The following is a 22,449-nucleotide window of genomic DNA, read 5'->3' on the forward strand; positions in this document are numbered from 1 at the left end:
TTAGTTGAGAGGGTTAGCCATAACTGAAACATTGAACTTAGGGGGATGATAAAACTAGTTTATTCTAGGGGATAGCACCATATATAAAGGGATTGAGCAAACCACTCACGGCATGTATAACAAAGAAATCATCACGATAAACATCAGGCATTAGCACCTCCATTTCATCAAGAGCAAGCCTTTGTTGGTGATCAGTTTCTCCTCGTGCACTTGTGACAATGATATTTCTTCCTGGAAGAAGTGTAGGTAACTTGTAACCAACCGGCAAACATGTTAGGTTTTGATATGGCATACGTTGAGGCACAACATGGTATTGGATTAGCTCCCTTGTCGTAATGAGTTTAGCAATGATGGAAGCATCCATGGGAACAAATAAGGTGAACTCAATGCCAATCTTTTCTGGAAACTTAAGTAGTTGTGTAATTAAATATGGTTCGACATTGTTGAATCCCGCATTATGGAGGGAAAGAATTATATTAGTGGTATTTGGATGATGTAAGTATCTTCCTTCAATGAGAGGAAATATGAGTAAAACGACTATGATAAGTAAATTGGATTCCACCATTTCCATTCAAATGTATAGTCTTTTGGGAAATATTGATTTTAGGAGCTCTAAAGACATACCAATGCATATAACTTACAAAATTGTTATGCATGTCAGATGCCGTCTAAAATAAAAATGAGTCAGTCCCGCTTTTTAAAGGCTTACGCAAGAACATTACTAGCATTGTTTATAGCCACCAATCTTTAGAAAGAAAGGTCGATGTGTCTTTGGCTGATAATTTCTAACAGGCATTGTGAAGATCATGTGGTCATTGAAATTGCCCGCAACCTTCTCTTTTTAACTTATTGTGAAGAAGATGTACATGAATCACACATGTAATCAACAACACTTGGGAAATAATGAGTTGAACAAGGTGGATAGTTACACCCAAGTCTCAACAATAACATTTAAATATGATCATGTCTAGAGATCTTTGTGTTTCCCATATCGTAGTTAGTTTTTCAAAGATATTTAACCTTGAGTCAAATCTTGTGCATAAAGTTACTTTCAAACGCAAAATGCATATTGTACCTAATACCTATGTGTATGTATGGATATGGTGCATGAAACACATATGTGCAACATCCGTTGAAATGTACTCTGATATAGCTAACTTCCATGTGACTATGGGCCAATCTGAGTTTTGTATATTTGCATTTACATTGCGAGGATATAATTTAGGTGTGTATTATGAGTTAAAACCATTATACTTGTGGCCAATGAGCCGACATGCACAATTCATATGTTTGTTAGCATTACATTTTAAATTCTCTTGTGATGTGTATGTATGATTCCAAATGACAACATGGGGATTTGAACCCCTTCCAAAAACAATTCGAGCATCTTAGAGGGGTTGGCTTTGTGAATTTGGGATTTGCTTTTTAATTCCAACTCATAAGTTGGGAGTTCAACATCCAACATTGCAAAGAGAAATTGGCACCCCCCTCATTACCAATTTTATTGCTAGAGACTTGAGCCCACACCATAATGTTACAATCTCTATTATACCTCCAAACCAAATGAGCCTATAAAAGAGTTCCAATTGGAACATTTAAATCTTTCTTATAAGGTATGAAAGAAAATGATTTGATGTTGCACTTTAGCATGTAATCTTTGGTTCATAATAAAACAATAATCAATCCAATTCTCTCGGTTTCTCCTATATATCTTCTATGTTTCACAATGGTGGTAGCATGTTCCGTCTTGAGTTGAGTCATTTTTTGGAGTGACTATTATCATCACCATCATCAAGCGAAACGGTTTTGTGTTGAATCCAACTTGAATACATATTCCCGTAGCTCATATATAGTTTAAATTGCATTTTAGAGTCAAAGAGTGAGTAGGAAGTGGCAAGTTGACTAGTTGGTATATATGTAAGCTAAGAACTAGTTTATGTGAAATTTGACAGAGATGTTACCAAAAACATATTTCACATGACTTGTGTTGGAATTTTAGTAAGAGTAGATGTTTCTCGAGAATGCTAGACTTTCAAACATGCATCAAGATTTCAAGTAGCTCTACAGATGACCTACCTTGAAAACGAGCAATCTCCAATTGTTCTTCCATTTTCATAGATTGAATGGGGATAGTGCATCTTGGTAAGACCTACATATGTTCAGAAATCTTCAACATGCTACATCCATGAAAGTCAAATGTATCTTTATTGTTCTTGAATTAAGTAGATGCAATTGATTTATCACCCCAATGTGAACTAGTTGGAACCTTGCAATAAGACCTTGAAAGAACCTTTGTTTGGCCTTAAGCATAGTGATTACACCATGTATCCAAATGACTTTACCATGGTATCTTTTAAGTTATTCATTCCCCCATCATGCACATTACCTCCTTAATCAAGTTGGAAATTCTAAGACATAAATAATATTAGAGCTTATGTTCTACTTATCCTCAACTTTCTCATGGGAGTTGTGTAGCAATTATTTCTCTATAGATATCCTTAAGTTTTTGTCATCTGAAAATGAGGAGATAGACATTCTTCCTTATTTAAAAGAGCATTTTTGGAAAACTCTTTTTTTCGAAAGACGTATATGGCTTTTCTCCACATATGTGCATGTGAAGGAGCATGGATGCATTCATCAAATTGAACTACTTAGCATGTCACAACATTAGAAACATGTCAATCTTGGACATAATAAAATTTTGTTAAAAAGGGGAATTAGGCCCATCTTGGTGAAGTTTTACCGAACCAAATGGAAAAAAGATGGTTTGAACCGAGAGATCGTTTATGGTTGTGATTTGTTACCTATATTTTTCAAATTTTACAATACTTTCTAGTTCATCTAATAATCGTATTTGTCCGCAATGTGGTAGGAACAATGTCCACACAAATCTTTACATACTTGGTTACCATCACTTTAACCACACAATGTACTAGGATCACACAAATTTCAAGCATATTTGTCTACAACATGTTTAGGTATAAGATTTTATTGTTATATAAAGCATCATAGAGCTAGAAAACTTTCTAACATTATCCCATTATCTATTGTTTTATGTCCTAAGTCCCAAACCCCCTATTGAATTGTTTGCTTTCTTTCCTCCATTTTACGGAAAATAAAATTTCACTTTTTTGAAATGACACAAACTTTTCTTATCCTTGACATCATCACTATATTGTTCAATCTAAAACCTACCACTAGGATTGAAGTGGTTAAACTCAAACTTCAATTTATGTCGTGCTTTAGGTTTATGGGGAACTCAAAAGGATTTCCATGTTTTAGACTTTATTTTGGTTTTGGGTAGCTACATTGATCAGTTATCACTTATGTCTTCTCACGTTAATCTTTATTGATATATGGCAATGTGTCGAGAAGTGAAAATTTTAATGCATGAACTTTTGAACTTTCTAGCTTTGCAAACATCCATTAAGACATGGGCATTCAACGTTTACCATAGTCATCGTAAATTGTCTACACATATACTCAAGCATTATCCATAGAGTTTGGAGATGTAGAGATTGTATTGCCATTCTCATAATTGATGTTTTCAAATTATACATTTATGAATAGCATTGAAATATCCATATGTGAAACAATCTCAACATTCCATAAACGCTTAAGCACTCATGAAATAAAAACACTCTGCATAGACTCATCATTTTGATTTCTAACAATTACAACATTGCCAAACTTTACAATACACCAAATGCCAAAGAAAGAACATGTTTGCAATGAACAAACCTGAATAAAGATCATGATTTGTAAACTCCTACACAATGTTTTGTGAAACAATCAATCACTCCGATATTTGATGTGAATAGGCAAGTATTAACATGCTGGGTAGTTGGACTGCCTTATTCCTTGCATTATTCCTCGTTGAGTAATTGTATGTCCTTGAAAATGAATTCCATTGAACTTTATAAAATGCAATTTCATCTACCCAAGTAGTTGTTGACTCATTGACATATTACCACTTCACAAAGAACTACTAGCAAACACTGTAACTTGTTCATTGCCCTAGTACATCTAGCATATGTTCCTGTTCAAGCAATAAATTCTAATTCAAGAACATTATCCAGTGACTGGCAAATGGGGTTGGACTCAATACATTAACATGGAAGGACCAAACCCAGTAAAAACATGTTTTTCACTATTATACCCAATCCTAAGAGAGCAGGAATGCTGTAAATTTGTTTGGTATCAACATATGCACGATGCATATTTTCCAATATCTGATTGACATGTCCAGTTTGCTCATCTGTTGCAAGATGATACAGCGTATATAGCCGGTCAGTTTTGATCATGATCTGATAAAATTGCTTATCTTAATAAAGTCTCTCCACTATTATACCCAATTAGAGCCCCGGCTTCTATTATTGTTAGCAGTCCAACAAGCAACTGCATTGATACAAAGTTAGCCATCTCGCAACACAAGAAAAACCCATGTGTCAATTGTGAACTCTTATGGACATCTCAGTTTACCGACCAAAATGTCAAAAGTAATTTGTTTATAGATGGGTAAAGAAAATTTTCTAGCCAACTCTTGAAGGTTACAATTTTCATCACAATTGGAAAATCAATCAAAGATTTAATCCAAAATAAACTTCTAACCGAGCTTGGAATAACTACAGTTTCATTGATTAACTGAGTCCACCAATTTAACACAAGCTGCAAGGTTCAAGCTCCTCCGAAACTGATATCTCGAGCAACTCGTGGTAGAAAGCTCAGAACTGTATAGACATCATCACTCCCTCCTTGATGAATGAATGGGACATAACTGACTTTTTTTCCAAAATATATATTAGATCATTTAACAAAATCATAGAATCTGAACTATGACTTGGGGATTGTTACATTCAATATTTTGATATCCTGGTATGGTTTATCATTTTTGTCAGTCTTTGCCGCTTCAATACCCTGCAAACATGGATTGCCCATGAAGTTACTAGCAATGACAAATTCTTCCACTATGTTTTCAAGAAATCTAGATAAAGCTCATGATCAATAAAGTTTGGAATTGCATCCAGTGAAAAGGGTGAATTAGTTTATGTTTAGAACAACAATCCAAGGAAAATTCTGCAAGTAGTTTATAACAATGATTGCTTGACTGATCGTTACCTGCACCACATCCATGCCTTTCACCACACGCCCAAACACAGTGTGTTTGTTGTCGAGCCAGGGAGTGGCAACTGTGGTTATGAAGAACTGTGAACCATTTGTATTTGGACCCGCATTTGCCATTGAAAGTGTGAATGGACGATCGTGCCTTAAACTGTTCAAGAGATGAAGAACAACAAAAGTTAATTATTACACCCTTTGCCTCACAAAATAATGTACAAGGTTTACCCTTTAAGTAGCAAGTCCAAAGTGTTTGACAAAATTAAAAATTCTCAGCATTGGTTGAAAATCAGATTGATAAGCCACTGAAGTGTCTTTTCTCTGATGATGATGGGGAATATGTATCCAAGGCCTTTCAGGTATTTTGTCACAGCAAAGGGATAAAGGGGGAGCTCACCACCCCTCATAATCCACCCCAAAATGTTGTTGCATATTGTAGGAATCAGAATATACAAGACAAGGTTCGTACTATGTTGTCTTATGCTGCATTTATCCCATGGTTTTTGGGCAGAGGCTGTTATGACACCTGTTAACTTGATTAATAGGTCACTATACAGGTCTTTGGGGCAAGGAAGCGTGGATGGGCAAGCCACGTTCAAATGCTCACTTGAAAGTATTTGGCTACGAGGCTTTTGTGCACATTCGTAAAGATGCGCACAGCAAACTTGAGCCAAATGCATGTAAATATATTTTCCAAGGATATGGTGACAAGGGTGAAATGGGGTATAGATTGTTCTATCCCATGAAAGGAAAATAATATGCAGCAACGATTTTATCTTCCATGAAAATCACATGCATAAATAGCCTGTAAAGACTGAGGATGTAGGGTTAACTGAAGCAAAGTCTTCATGGTCGCTTTGATAGGAAGGATCTTGGTGATGCCAATCACATTCTTTGCATGCAAATACTCAGAAATTGGTCAAAAGGATTACCCTTTTTATCTGTTCTTCAAGGTTTTGCAGCACTTCAATATGGAGGGGGGTACAATTATGGTTACATTGCCTCCATATGTGAAACTTGGTGCAGAAGACAACCCTACATCTAATGATGAAAAGGTTGAAATGGCCAAGACTCCATATACTTCAGCTGTTGGCAGTTTGATGTATGCTATAGTTGCTACATGTCTTCCCATTAGTTTTGCAGTGGGAGTGGTTAGCAGTTACATGGCAAACCCTGGAAAAAAACATTAGGAAGCAGTGAAAGGCATTATGAGATACCTCAAAGGCAGAAAGGGTTTGTGCATTTGCTTTTGAAAGCAGAAGGCATCTGTCATAGGGTTTACGGATGCAGACTATGCGGATCATACGGACTGCAGAAACTCCACTTTTGGCTGTGTTTACCTACACAAGAGTAGTAGTCTCTTGGATCTCCGGGCTACAGAAGTGCGTTGCATTGTCTACTACAGAGGCAGAGTATGTGGCTGCCACCGAGGCATGCAAAGAGGCTTTATGGATTTCACATCTGCTGGGAGGATCTTGTCATTACAGAGTTACCTGTTCTTCATTGTGACAGTCAGAGTGCTATCATGCTAGCATGGAATCCTGTCTTTCATGCACATACAGGTGAAGTATCACTTCATCAGAGATCCAATTGAAAGAAAGAGCATTGAGTTTGTCAAAGTCATGCAGATGATAATCCTGCAGATCTTGTCACAACTGGTTTTCCAGCAGAGTGGTTTTTCATTGCCAAAAAATGATGGAAGTTGAATAGATATATATGTACTTCAGCTTTGTACATACTTATAATTAATTGATCCTTTCTCCTCTCAAGGCACATTGCCTTAAGGTGGGAGGTTGTTGGGATAAAGGGCATCGTTCCTTTTATTCGTGCACGGGTGTGAATACACCCTTACCACACTTAACTTTCATTTTATATATATATATAACCTAAAATGGAACAGAACCATATTGTTCCCTAAAAACAAAGCCCCCGTTTTCTTCTGCTGCTTCCTCTGATTGCGATTCCATCACTCCCTTCAGGGTTCATTTTGTATTTCCAGACCAATAATGAGTAAACCTCCCTTCTGACATGGAAAAGCTACTATACACTACACCACTTGAGCGAGATTGTCAATAAAAATGCCATTTCCAGCCCAACGACAGTTCAGAACCAGTCACCTCAGTTGGGTGAGACATGGCTCGCATATGAAGAAGTGAAAAGGAGGGAGTGTATAAATGATAGCTGACCACTAATGAAAGATGACCAGTAGACCAATGGCTGAGATTTTGGCTGATTGAAGCTAAATTTAGGACTCTGGTTGTAGAGCTGTGTCCGCCAGAAAGCCGAGATATCTACATCACTAGAAGGACAATAACCAACTGAAACCTTCTTGAACATCACATTGGGATGAGAAGTTGACAGCAAAAAAATTGAGGGGATTTTTTTTACCGACTAACAAAGGTAAAGGTCTTTGCCACACCCAAGTCCTGGGACTTTGTCTCACTTAACCTCAAAGTTCCAATCTGATCATACACTGTTGTGAAGTATTTACTTCATGAATAGAAATTCTAATTAAAAGAACAAATGCTTGACTTGCTGTTGGGAATAAAGGGCCATCGTGCCTTTTATTAGCACAAGTGTGAACGCACTCGTAGCACACTTTTGAGTTGTATATACATAATATCTAAAAACCAAAAAAGAGGTACACTCTTTTGTACCCAAGACAGCGTGCATCTCTCTCTCTCACTCAGACTCTCTCCCTCTCTGTTTTTGACCTAAACCCTAATCCTCGTGCTGCCTTGAAACTGGTATCAGAGCCAAGGTTTAGGGTTTTATGCAGAGAATAGATTAGGGTTTTCTACAGAGCAGAGATTAGGTTTTTCTACAGAGCAGAGATTAGGGTTTTCTGCAAACCAGAGATTAGGGTTTCTGCAGAGCAGGTCACGTTTTTCTGCAGTGCAGGTTTGGTCCTCCGTTTGGGCTAAAATCATGACTAGCAGCAGTGAAAGTAGCCACCTTATGCACATCAAGAAGCTTGAGGGTGCACATAACTTTGCGGTTTGGAAAAAGTAGTGCTACAACATCCTGCTGCAAAAGAAGCATGCAAAGCATATAAAAGTCAAAGGGGTAAAGCCTATAGATATGGACGAAGATGATTGGCAAGAGTTGAATGAGCTTGCACGCTCGACTATTGAGTTGTCGATTTCTAATGCCTTGCTTTTTAATATCAAAGGTTTGGACTCCGCCTATTCTATATGGATTAGACTAGAGGAACTGTATGCCCAAAAGACGGCAGCTAGGAAAGTTTATTGGCTTAAGAAACTTATGGATTTGCGTATGACAGAGGGCACACCCATGTCAACTCACCTAAGTGAGTTCAATTCCATTTTCAGCCAGTTGATTGCCTTGAAATTCATCATTGATAATGAGTTTAAGGCCACGTTTTTACTTTGCACCTTGCCAAAAAGTTGGGATACTTTCAGGACTGCTATGAGCAATTCAAATGCGATGCTTCTTTATGCCGATGTAGAGAGTTCTCTACTCATGGAAGAGATGAGTAGGCAAAATAATGCATCCAATAAGTCCTCTAGTGCGTTGCATATGAGGGGTAGGTCACAACAAAGAGGCAAATCTGATAGTTATGGCCGTAGTAAATCACGTGGTAAAGATGTAGAATGCCATCACTGTGGCAAAAAGGGTCACTTTAAACGTGATTGTTTCAAATGGAAGAAAGAGAAAGGAAAGGGCAAGAAGATAGATGATTTCATAGGAGAAAAGAGAGACATTCAACCGAGGAAAGGCAATACTAAAAGTGAAGATGTGAATGTAGTCACTCATGAAAGTGATAGTGGAAATGATGTACTCTTTGTTTCATCATGCCATAGAGAACATGCTTTACTTGCAGATATGGATGGTGACATGCACACTTGGATACTCGATTCCGGTGCTTCTTTTCACGTCACCCCTCATCGTGAGTGGTTTTCAGATTACATAGGGGGTCGACATGGTGTTGTCCATCTTGGGGACAACTATGCATGTGAAATTGCAGGTATTGGCACTGTGCAATTACAGTTTCAGCATGGTTCTGCTTTCACACTTCAGCATGTACGGCATGTACCTCAGCTCAAGAAGAGCTTGATTAGCACAGGACAGCTAGATGATGATGGATTTCACACAACCTTTGGTGATGGGAAATGGAAGATTTGTAAGGGATCTAGAGTTATTGCCAAGGGTAGTAAAAGTGATACTTTGTATCCTCTCCATGTATCTAGTGCGAGTGACCATGTTGTTGCCATAACCGAGCAGCCTAGTGTTTCTTTGTGGCATGGCCGGTTGGGACACATGAGTGAAACTGGTATGAAAGTACTTTCTCGTTTGGGTTACTTGTCGTGTCTTCGTTATGCTGATTTTGAACATTGTGATCATTGCATTTATGGTAAACATGTACAAACATCTCATAAAAAGTCTCTTTCCCTGAAGTCGTCCCCGCTTGAGTTAGTACATTCAGATGTATGTCAGATGCCAGGGCTATCATTAGGGGGAAAGAAATACTTAGTCACTTTTGTCGATGATGCTACACGGAAGGTATGGGTTTACCCTATTCGTAGCAAGGATGAAGTGCTCAACAAATTTCGAACATTTTTGGCATTAGTTGAGAATCAAATTGATAAGACACTTAAGTGTCTTCGCTCTGACAATGGTGGGGAATATGTGTCCAAGGCTTTTCAAGCATTTTGTGACAGCAAAGGGATAAAGAGGGAACTCATTGCCCCTTATAATCCACCCCAAAATGGAGTTGCAGAGCGTATGAATCGGACTATTCAAGATAAGGTCCGTACTATGCTGTCTCATGCTGCGTTACCCCATGGTTTTTCGGTAGAGGCTGTTATGACAGCTGTTCACTTGATTAATCGGTCACCTAACAGGTCTTTGGGAGGGGGAATACCCCAAGAAGTGTGGTCCGGCAAGCCACCTTCATATGCTCACTTGAGAGTGTTTGGCTGTGAGGCTTTTGTGCACATTCGTAAAGAACAACGCAACAAACTTGAGCCAAAGTCCTGCAAATGTATTTTCCTAGGATACGGTGACGAGGGTGAAATGGGGTATAGATTGTGGGATCCCGAGAAAAGAAAAATAGTATGTAGCAATGATGTTATCTTCCGAGAAAATCGCATGCATAAACAACCCGAAAAGACTGAGGAAGTACGTAAGGTTGTATTTCGAGAAGAAATACCTTTTAGACAGGAAAATGTGCCCGCTGTACAGCAGCAAACACCTGCTGTAAAATTACCTGCAAATGCAGAAAATGAGGTTGGAAATGATCATCCAGTCTTTGCCAATAATGATGAGCCACCAAATGTGCAGGAACAGCTAGAACAGCAAGCTGTGAATGCTGATTTGCAGGCTGAAATGCCTGGACTGCAAATTGAAAATGATGATTTGCAGGCTCAACAGCTACCAAACAATGAGCATTGGGTTAGGAGATCGTCTAGAGTTACTAGACAGCCTGACAGATTTGTTCCTGATGCAAACAATGTGGCTGATTAATTATGTCATGGTAACTGATTGTGGCGAACCGACTTGCTTCAAGGAAGCAATGGACAGACAGGACAATAAGAAATGGTATAAAGCCATGTTGTCAGAGATGGAATCTCTTGAGAAAAATGATACTTGGGATTTGGTGCAATTGCCTAAAGGGCAGAAAACACTTCCATGCAAATGGGTTTATAAAATGAAGGTCGTTTCTGATTCCTCGCCAAAGTACAAAGCAAGATTGGTTGCAAAAGGATACAAGCAGGAATATGGAGTTGATTTTGATGAGATCTTCTCGCCTGTAGTCAAGATGACTACATTAAGAATCATTTTGGGCTTAGTTGCAACTGAAGATATGGAGCTCATACAGATGGATGTGAAGACCGCCTTTTTACATGGCGATCTGCATGAAGACATATATATGCAGCAGTCTGAAGGTTTTGTCACTAAAGGCAAAGAGAAGATGGTTTGTAAGCTCAAAAGGAGTTTGTATGGGTTGAAACAAGCACCAAGAGAATGGTATCATAAATTTGATGCATTTATGCAGTCTCAAGGTTTTCGTAGAAGTCAAGTGGACCATTGCTTGTACACCAAGAAGGCAGGAGATGGCAGCCTGATTATCTTGGTTTTGTATGTTGATGATATGTTGATTGCTGGCAAGGATGTTCATGCCTTGAATTCATTGAAGCAAAGCCTTCATCGCAGCTTTGATATGAAGGATCTTGGTGATGCAAATCACACCCTTGGCATGCGAATACTCCGAAACCGATCGAAAGGGGTACTCTTTCTATCTCAGCAGGAATATATCTCTAAGGTTTTGCAGCGTTTCAATATGGAAGGGGGGAAAACAATTGGGGTTCCAATTGCCTCCATATTTGAAACTCAATGCAGAAGACAGCCCTACATCTGATGATGAGAAGGCTGAAATGGCTAAGGTTCCATATGCTTCTGCCGTTGGCAGTTTGATATATGCAATGGTTGCTACACGCCCTGATATTGCCTTTGCAGTGGGAGTGGTTAGTAGGTATATGGCAAATACCGGCAAAAAGCATTGGGAAGCGGTGAAAGGTATTATGAGATACCTCAAAGGCACAAAGGACTTGTGTATTTGCTTTGGAAAACAAAAGGCATCTGTCGTTGGTTTTACGGATGCGGACTATGCTGGTCACGCAGACTGCAAGAAGTCTACTTCTGGGTATGTGTTTACTTTCACAGGAGGAGTGGTCTCTTGGATCTCCAGACTACAGAAGTGTGTTGCATTGTCTACTACAGAGGCAGAGTATGTTGCTGCCACTGAGGCATGCAAAGAGGTTTTATGGCTTTCATATCTAGTGAGAGATCTTGGCATTACAGAGTTACCTATTCTTCATTGTGACAGCCAGAGTGCTATCATGCTAGCCGTCTTTCATGCAAAGACGAAGCACATAGAGGTGAAGTATCACTTCATCAGAGATGTACTTGATAGCAAGAACATTGAGCTTGTCAAAGTACATACAAATAATAATCCTGCAGATCTTCTCAAGAAGGGTCTTCCAGCTGAGCGATTTGCTCATTGCCGACAGATGATGGGAGTTGGATAGATGTATGTATGTAGTTCAGCTTTGTACATACTTGGACTTAGCTGATTTTTTTGTTTTTTTCTTCTCACGGCACATTGCCTTTAGGTGGGAGGTTGTTGGGAATAAAGGGCCATCGTGCCTTTTATTAGTGCACGAGTGTGAACGCACTTGTAGCACACTTTTGAGTTGTATATACATAATATCTAAAAACCAAAAAAGAGGTACACTCTTTTGTACCCAAGACAGCGTGCATCTCTCTCTCTCACTCAGAGACTCTCCCTCTCTGTTTTTGACCTAAACCCTAATCCTCGTGCTGCCTTCACTTGCAATGTGATTTAGCTCTAAAGGTATAAAGGTTTGAATCTCCAATGCATGATACAAGAATTGGATATTGAATGTGCATAATACATCCACAATGAACCCTTTGTAAAGTCTATTGAAATATCAATTGACACAAAATTGGATGGTTTAACATTAGTACTTTGCATGCACACCATGTGGCTGTATATGTGACACCATGTGAATTACATGCAAAGAGTCTTTTGAGAGGTATATATAGAATCTTAAGCTAATTGTAAGAGGGGAAGAATGAAGGAAATCAATCAACAGGTTCCAGCAGAGCTATAGAGTACTATTCTAAATTGTATTTGAAGTCTTGAAAATTTGGGGTTTGAGTTTTCAATCATGTGTCCTCTCTTAGGAGCAGTTATTGTTTGATAATCTTGAATTAAACGAAAGAGAATCATGAACTGACATGGCAGTGCCCGTAGAGGTGTCCAAGGGACCTTCATCAGCAGCCACCCATGGCCAGGCATAAAGCGATCAAGTCTCTCCTTGGTGTCAAGAAAATTGTTAAGAAACCCTCGCATCATAAAGAGGAATATTTCTAGCAAGCATCTGGAGCATTGGCTGAAAAGAAATATTGACCCTAAGCGCCTTGTTCAGAATTAGCAATGTATAAAAGCAGAACCTGGCAAAAGCGGATAACTGTGTCTGATTCAATATTACAAACTCCATCCCAATAATCTATGAGTCCGGAAGACGTCGACTGATCCCAAAACATTGCTCAATGGCGAGCAACAGTTGGAGATAAGCTGAGAGAGTCAATAAGAGCATTCACTCTGTAAAGAAAACTAAATAGCCTTCCGCAAGACAAGTGCACCATGATTTCTCATGGGAGTGACGGATATACACCCTATTGATATATAACTCTAACATTGCCCCTGGCCAGTCTCAAAAGGCAGCCACTAAACCACATGTGCATCCATTTTCGACCTGCAAGCTTCATACCCATCGGCTTCTGACTTGATTGCTCGAGGCATTTTGAAAGGTAATGTTTTACAAGGTAGAATGTATCCCTGCAAATAATTGAGAAGCATCACATGATCTAGACACATGCCAAACAAAAATCCAATAAGCAGAGTCCAGCAGAGAATGTCGCTGATTCTTAAGCTATTGCTATATTCCAACAAGAAGCTCTAAAGGCAGCAGTTACATGGTCTTGAGATCCTGCCAGCAGAGTTTCTTCTCAGATGGAAGATACAGTATCAACATCCAAAAGCTCAGATTCAAAGTGACAACCTGAATCATCCTGTGCAAATAACTATCCTAGTGCCAATCATTATGATGGTCTTCATACACCACCAAGATCATCACTCAATCTGCATTGACTAAAGATAGATAATTCCCTTCTTTTTTACTTCTGTTGAGGGTTGGAAGTAAGACACTTGATTAGAGTGCCAATCGTCAGTCCTGGTGACCATGAGAAGGCAACAGCTGAGGCTAAGTTAGAGAAGTCTGAACAGATTGAGCTAAGATTGAGCTTGTTGTCATTCTTTACCAGCAGGACAAGGGGGATTCTGTTGTAGAGACAGCGTGGGTGGTTGGCAACTATACAGTCAAGGGCAATCTCGTTCAAAACTTCCAAGTTGATGGCACTGAAGGCATTGGTCTTGCTTCTGTTCTTCCTTCTTTCATTGCTAGTTGAGGACTGATGACTCAGTTAAAAATTGTTTGGCTAACTTCACCTTATTTCATAGCACAGAAAGGTTATCTTCTGTAAGATTATAATGCAATTCAGAAGGTGACGGGGCATCTAAAAATGTACAATAGACGGGAAAAAAAAAAATCTTAGATGTCTAAAATGTGATTGCTGAAAAGCTGCTATTACAGTGGATGGGAATTCACTTTTGTATGACTAAAAAATAACCTATCCTATTTTGGTTTAAGTTAAAACATGACTTAAAATGGCATGAACACCAAGCCTTCAGTAATTGCTTTTCCATTTTCAGTAATTGCTTTTTCCGTTTTCATTTCTTCACCGTTTCAGGAATATCTGGCTACTATGTTCTAATTCCATCTGTTTGGTTTGGTTTCCATTTCATCACTCCAGAAAAGGTTGATTACTGTGTTTTAGTTTCCTTGAAATTTCTTTGCAGTGTTCCCACCATTTCAGATAATGGCTGATATACTATGTTCTCGCTTTTTTGATATTTCTTGCAGTTTCCATTTCATTGTTACACATACAGTTGGCTACTATGGCTAGACTGAATAAAACATACATGCACTTTCTTACCTTTTGTGGAATTCATCTTCAAATTCTCCGCCCCATATAGATTGGCCACCAGTTCCATCTCCAAGTGGATCTCCAGTTTGTATCATAAATCCTTTGATGACACGGTGAAATATAAGATTGTCATAGTAGCCATTTCTACAATGCGTAGTAAAGTTCTCGACAGTCTTTGGGCACTCTTCTGGATAGAGCTTTATATGCATGTCACCATAGCTCGTATGTAAGATCTGAAGAACCATATCATCATTTGACATTTTCAACCAGCATTCATCATACCAAAATATTATTCTGCATCAGCTCAGGTAAGAATTGTTCAATAGCTTACCACATTCTCTGGTAAAGATGTACTTATAGTCTTGCTCACATCTGAGGCTGCCATTAACTCCTCTGGAGGGGGTTTTTCATTGAAGACATCGCGACCTTTAGTAACATCTTCTGCCTCTTCAGGCTCTCTACGGCTACATTTACAGAGCAATAACTGAAACTTCAGTAATTTGGAAGTGTTTGAGCTATTTATTTTCTTAGGTAAGACCTAGGGAACAATTCCTCATCTTGTACCTGAAAAGATAAAATCGGTGTTTTTTGAATGCGGAGCACACCAGGGTTGGATCTGCAAAGGACTCCCTATCATCCACAGCATTTGATGAAGCCCCTGGCAACTTCTTTACTCTCCTACCACTGCTTTCACCTTGAAAAAGGGCCACCCTGAGAAACCTTTCTGTGTTCTCAACTTTCCCGATAATCCTTGCCACTTTGTTGGTATGCAGATTAACAATCTGAAATTTGAATAGATGTATCCAAAAAACAGAATCAGATATGGTTATGATATAACTGCATAAATCATAAGCTTTTGTACCTTGATTCCTAACAGAGTGGTATACACCAAAAAGTTTCCGCTCTCATCAAATACTGCATTTGGGGGTGGAACCCCCTCGGTTTTCTCTATCTCTTTTTCAACTGCCATTCTGCGCCCAAAATCAATTGCATCAAGCCTGTACAATGGTGTGTCACTCCTTTGTAAATCTTGAGCAACCTGCAATATAAACATTTGTTTACTTTTAAGCCTGATGTATGGTTGTTTACTTTAAGGCCAGCAAGCATATTATAAATTTCAGGCTGTTTTAAAGACTGCATTTTATATTTTTATTAAATGAAGTTTTACCTCAAGCGATTCATCATAAGTTCTTCTAAGTTTACCAGTCTCGAACCAAAATACCCGTATGCGACGATCTGGTGACGTTGTCACAAATTGTTTGGCATCGGGACTAACCTGCAAAATCAAAAAAGAGAAAACCAGACGATGCAATAGTTTTAGTAATTATAAACACCATAGCATCAATGATAGCATAACAGAATCTCAGAATCACGTCAATATTTATCATCTCAACCTAAGCAATTTCCATTGGAAGTTATGTAAAAAACACAAACTCAGTTGTAATGAATAATAGCTTACATGAAAAACGAATTCAAAGTACGGGGAAGCGTATTAAGTGCCATTCTGACTGGCGGTGCTGAAACCACGCTTTTGCCAGGTGTAGACATGCATATAAGCATCCGATGCATAATGAACTCAGTATTACGAAATACAAAATAGAACTAAAATTATATGTTGCACCAATGGTTGGAAATCACATGGGGAACTCAATGGTGCAAATGGCGACATTGATTTAAGACTTCTAAAAGATTTATGCTCTATATCAAAAGCCAACAGCATATATACCTACCCTAGGGAGTGGGCCTAGAAGGAATATATAATATTGTCTTTTAATATGCCAAAATGGCCTATAAGACCAAACAAGAGAGAGCTATCAAGGTCTATAATCTCTATATTTATGCTGGAGGACATGGGATTGAGTCAGGCATGTGCATAGGAATACACAGAGCCTTGTGTTATAGGCATAACCTTACGGACCAATTTCAAAGGTAATTTTAATGGGTCAATGGTATGATTGTTGGGAAACCACTTATCCTAGATCTGGGACAAACCCATATGGACCTATGACACATGGGAACGTGTGGTGTTCTGGGAGCCATAGGTGTTGAGCTATATCAAGGAGACTAGCAACCCCTTTCATTACAACATCTTGAGACTCTTTCGAGACTCTATTGGTGATGCTAAACTCTCTTCTTCAGATCCGTTATTCAATAACCAAGGTATAACATAAGGTAATGTTGGGTGGTATAGGACACCAATGATATCTTATGTTTGTCTCATGTCCTTTGCTCAGGGTGATCAGTGTGGTTAAGCACCCTTAATCCATTATTCTCTTTAATCTCTTATTCTTTACCTCATCATTAGCTCGATCCATATAATGTTGTGTCTTAGAATCTCTATGTGCAAAATTTATGGCTCTCAAGAGCTTTTGAACTCAAATGTTTCTTTACTGTTTCACATTTGCATCTTATGTTTTGATTTCGTCATGTCACATGACATGTCAGCTATTTTTCTTGTTCTATTAAAAACATGTGTCAAGATTATATGAGCTGGAGTAAAAAGTATAAATTGAAGTTACAACTGTTTTGAAAAGAGATAAACAGTCAAAATCCTATACTTTAAAATAAAGAGCCTTACATTCGTAAAAAAGATGTATCATTCCTGAAGAATAAAAATGGCATTTAGCTCCACATATTAATATATATGAATCTTTCTACAGCTTCAACTTGTAAAAAAAACAGAATTATTTTCAGAATGCTAAAGCGCTAAAAATATCAACATTCAGATTCCTAGCAGCACAGGACAAAATATTATAAATGGATTCTATAAGAGCCATAAGCTTCCCATAATTACTACGAGATGCTCTAGAGCTAACAGAATATTATAATATACGAGTCACACTAATAGATAATAATAGATATAAACCTTCCACAGCTATAAAACAAAAACATTGATCAGTTACCTCCAATGAAGAAACAATTGTCTTGGCCTTAGCTATGGCATATAAATCAGTGTCCGTCTTATATTTGAAGCGTAGACTACAAAGATCATCAATTACAAACAAAACCAACTTTCAGAGTTCTTTTATTAAAAACACACTCAAATAAAAAGCAAAAAACACTAATGGTGATCTTGATTCCTCTTGTATGGACATTGAAGAAGCTCTCAAGTTAGCTGCCCAAAGAAGGGGCTCAGAGAAATGTTTAAGGCATAATATACATTAACACCGCAAAACACCTCATGTGACTCAACCTAGACGCAATCCTACAGACCCGCAAAGTTTTGCCAAAGAATTCCATTGCAAGATTTCTATGATTTTTGGTAAATTTTCACCAAATAACTCACCCTTTCGTAGGGAATTCCATATCTGAGGGTGACCAGTATTCTAGAAGTCCCTGAGCATCTGCGGAGATCACAATGTCGTGCAAGCTGTTGTATCGCATTGCTTTTACAGGACCCATATGGATCTGTGGGGAAGGAACAAAAGTGAAAACTTTGGCAGCTGCATATAAACACATAATAGAAAAACAATTAAGCTTCAAAAATCAACACCTGTTTGCTCAAAATAGCATCACCACTTCCAGATTTTGCATCATACAAGTAAATCGTTGGCGAGTTCTGGTCACTAATAGCAACTTTAGCCTTTGCATCTCCTTGCTTATATGTCCATACAACGGTGCCAGGTGTGAAAGGCAACCGTAGCATAGCCATCATGTCATAGTTAACAACGTCAAAGATTTTTGCTGCTTTATCAGCTGATATTGTACAGCACAACAACCCATCTGCACTTACCTATACATAATCATATTGTGCAATATTTTATATATAACATCAAATACGGAAACCAAATATTATTTTAAAGAACTTACAGCTAAATCGTCAATTGGCGTTAGATGAGCCCGAAAATGTTTCACAAATTCAACGGCTGCTGACGTTTTCTTCCAGAATTTTAGATGTCCTGCAAAAGAACACTATATCTCTTTTTCACCACCACCAGCAAGAAGTCTCGGGCTTGTGCTCCAATCACACCAGCTACACCATTATTGAGACAATGTCTCTACCTCATTTAGATTGCTTCTCTTGGGAGAGATGAAGAAGTTACGAGAGGAGTGAATAATAAGATTAAAAATAGATCACTGGAAATCGAAAGTACAGTCTGTCAAGTCATCTGGTAGATGTAAATACGATTCACTTTTTCTCTGTGCGTGGAAATAAATTATGTGCATCAGGGAAAACAGGTTTTTGGAAATCTTCACCATACTAATTTTCAGGGCTAGATTTACACAAAGAACTTTCAAAGGTTGGACCTAGTACCATCCAAGTGATGAAAAGGTTCCGGTCTCACCTACTTTCTTGGGACTACATTGATAAGAATCCAAGTATATAGACAAACAGGGCATACTTACCCTCCTATATGCTGTGACATTGTGCTGATTTCAGACTTCCCAAATGCGCAACAGACGCACCTAGATTCTTTGCATACATTTAGTAGAGCAAAAGACCAAAGTGACGCTTTCATCATTTAATTTGGTCCATTGGTCTTGTAGATGAGCCATTGTCAATACAAATCTCTTGTCAAATCTCATGAACCTCTAAGACTCGCTAATACAGAGACCAATGCAAGAGATGGATACCGTATGGCTAGTTTGGGGCCCTCCAGCATTACTACACTCCTGAACTGTATATAGGATATTGTATCACAGAGCTTTTTGAGAGACATGTTCCAATAATCTCATTCAGTACCAGAAGCAGGGTAGCTTTCCCACTTACTAGATTACTTTCTGGTTTATATTACAGATCATTGAGTTTTGATAAGAGATCATATGATATCATGATTAAAACTCATAGGCCATTTTGGCCTTTTTAAATATTTTAAAATGATCTCTCTCTACATGTGTAGCATAACAACGTACCATCATTGCTACCAGTTATGAAGAATCCGGCAACTGAAACAGCAACATGGGTCACCACATCACGATGCATGAAGCTTTTTTCATACCTATATTTCATCCCACAAAGATGAGCTTTATTCGACAAAGGTCAAAAACCCAACACTAGATCCATGCAAAATCCACAGAAAAAAAGCTCTAAGATAAGCATGTGGGAGCAGGAGAAAAACCAAACAATATTTAGAAATTGCAAGGCCAAAAGATAGAAATCAATGAGAAAATCAGAAAATGTAAAAGAAATTTTAAAAATACTCAAAATAGCAGACGGTTAAGACAAGTTTGAAATAAATGGAAAAATAAAAAAAAATTGGAATTAAATTACATAAAAACTCAAAGGGCAGAAACTTGATAAATTAACTAGGATAATCAGACAATATCAAAAATGAATGAACTAGGAGAAACTCACATGGCAGCGGAGGGGAGGGCGTCCAGGAAAGCTCGTTCGAACTCTAATGGGCGCTTCGACCGGGCGGGCCGCGCAGGACCGGGGCCGACCATAGGCCCCAGATCATCATCGCCATCACGCTCCTCACCGCTTCCGTTCTTACTCTCTCTGTGGATCTCTTCCAAGAAGACAGGAAGTGAGCCATCAACGGTGTCAGGAGCTGCGCCTCCGAAGGAAGCAGAAGAAGCAGAAGAAGCAGGGGCAGGGGCAGGAGGAGCTTCCATCGCTGCTCCCACAGTCTCTCACTTTCAAATGCTTCAAAACAAATTTCCACTCTCTGGAGAGAAAACACTTATTTTTTTATTTTTTTATTTATTTTTTTATTTTTTTATTTTTTTATTTATTTATTTATTTATTTATTTATTTATTTATTTATTTATTTATTTATTTATTTATTTATTTATTTATTTATTTATTTATTTATTTATTTATTTATTTATTTATTTATTTATTTACTCACTTACTTATTTATTTATTTATTTATTTATTTATTTATTTATTTATTTATTTATTTATTTATTTACTTACTTATTTATTTATTTATTTATTTATTTATTTATTTATTTATTTATTTATTTATTTATTTATTTATTTATTTGTTTATTTATTTATTTATTTATTTATTTATTTATTTATTTACTTACTTATTTATTTATTTATTTATTTATTTATTTATTTATTTATTTATTTATTTATTTATTTATTTATTTATTTATTTATTTATTTATTTATTTATCTGTTTATCTGTTTATTTATTTATTTATCTGTTTATTTATTTCTTTTTTGTCTACATATCTATTTATCTATCTACCTATTTATTTATTTATTTATTTATTTATTTATTTATTTATTTATTTATTTATTGTCTACATATCTATTTATCTATCTACCTATTTATTTATTTATTGAACTATTTCTTTCTTTCTTTATATTTATTATTCCATGTATTTTTTTATCCATTTACATATTTATCTATTTATAATGCTTTGTTTATATGTGCATCCATTAAATTGATTTATATTATGTATGTATATGTATTTATAATTTTATTTGTTTATTACGTTTATTAAAGTTTTTGTTTTTTTTGTTTATCTATATATTTTAAAATTTAAAATTTATGTATTATGTACATATTTGTCAATCCATTTATGTATAAAATTCATTTATGCCTTCCATCCATTTGTCTTTTAAAAATATTTTAGCTATTTTACATATCCAAAGTTTGACACTAAGTCACTAGGGTAACACGAGAACATCCGCTTCTCTCTCATACCCCAAGGATCATCGATTCATTCATCAAGTCATTCTTAAGTTTCGCGAAGATGTATCAGAAATGCCCTTTGATATCAATCTAAAGATCAACCAAAGTTGCTTGAAGATTAATCAACTCCACCTTTGAACATAAGCCCCCTTGTTGATTAAGCTTTTAAATTTTGATGATTCAAACTCTTCACTCTTGCCTTAGGTTTGTCGCAAACCATCCATGTCAAGTTTGTCTAACCTTTTAACCCATAGCCAAAAGGCTCGAACACACAACCTTATTAAAGCACAAATCCTCATTCTCACAATCGCATATGTGCCTCCTTGGTAATGTAGAGCTCGATGAGCTACTAGTCGAGGTTTTACAAGCTATAAAAGGTTGATCATAAGAAGTGTGGGATCGAAGCTCTTTCAAGGGCATGAGAAATGAATTGCAAGGTTCTGTAGAAGCTTCAAAACTCACTCTCACTTTGTGCTCTAGAGAGGTGTGGGTAGACACATGTGCGAGATGTTAAGTCGTGGTATCAATTTCAATCAGATAATGGTAAATAAAACATCTGCTTTACATATTGTTCAAAGTAGCTTAAATAAATTAATCGACCATCAATGCTAAAAATTGGAGCGCGACCTTCCTCAAAAGCGAAAAAATTGATTTGTTGAAAATTGAAACTACCAAAGTGTTGTTTTCACACAATAACAACAACATCGTTGACACTTGCTTCAAATACATCAAGTTTATATAAGAACGACAACAATGTCAAACTGTCGCATATTTGGATCATCCATTCTCTAATTTACAAACTAGCTGGAAGTAGATAGCTTCTATGGTACAAAGTAAAATGCCATGCAACAAAATTGGATGCCCATATGTACAAACCAAGATTGGACTTGACAACCCAAATGAATCATCCAAAAACTCATATGCAACACATGGACTCAAAAGACATTATTAGAGCCTAGACTCATTGTTATACAAAAAATAGATTGCACAGATGATGCCAAGCTTTACAGTCACTCAAAACAAGGTTCTGATGCCAAAAAACTACAATACTAAAAGCTAGATTGTGAATGTTGGGTTGAATAATCTTTGCACCCATACATCTTTTAAAAACTAATAGGAAGCCAATTATCTCTATTTA

The 22,449-nt window shown here is 37.3% G+C and overlaps 1 protein-coding gene across 1 annotated transcript; it reads right to left on the minus strand.

Annotated features, from left to right (window-relative positions):
* Positions 1-4,117: 4,117 nt before the first annotated feature.
* CYP71 (cyclophilin71) lies at positions 4,118-20,296 on the minus strand. Its single transcript, XM_087332251.1, has 13 exons — positions 20,012-20,296; positions 19,570-19,655; positions 18,526-18,614; positions 18,209-18,448; positions 18,002-18,123; positions 17,619-17,694; positions 15,884-15,991; positions 15,578-15,754; positions 15,280-15,497; positions 15,047-15,179; positions 14,725-14,948; positions 5,119-5,272; positions 4,118-4,917 (listed from the first exon to the last, which is right to left on the minus strand). Exons 1-13 carry the CDS (start codon positions 20,272-20,274, stop codon positions 4,834-4,836), a joined length of 1,974 nt encoding a protein of 657 aa, XP_087188377.1. The 5' UTR covers positions 20,275-20,296; the 3' UTR covers positions 4,118-4,833.
* Positions 20,297-22,449: the final 2,153 nt, after the last annotated feature.

Source organism: Azolla caroliniana, unplaced genomic scaffold, assembly GCF_043228905.1.
Source record: "Azolla caroliniana isolate FFs.n. ecotype wild unplaced genomic scaffold, voAzoCaro1.0.p SCAF_16, whole genome shotgun sequence".
Classification (NCBI taxonomy): domain Eukaryota; kingdom Viridiplantae; phylum Streptophyta; class Polypodiopsida; order Salviniales; family Salviniaceae; genus Azolla; species Azolla caroliniana.

Excerpts from the sequence above, each read along its gene's own strand:
- CYP71 (XM_087332251.1), bottom strand. The coding sequence starts at position 20,274 with ATGGAAGCTCCTCCTGCCCCTGCCCCTGCTTCTTCTGCTTCTTCTGCT. Across the intron at positions 15,180-15,279 it reads CACCGATTTTATCTTTTCAG|CCGTAGAGAGCCTGAAGAGG; the intron begins GTACAAGATGAG and ends CTGTAAATGTAG. Across the intron at positions 4,918-5,118 it reads AAGGCATGGATGTGGTGCAG|GGTATTGAAGCGGCAAAGAC; the intron begins GTAACGATCAGT and ends CCATGTTTGCAG.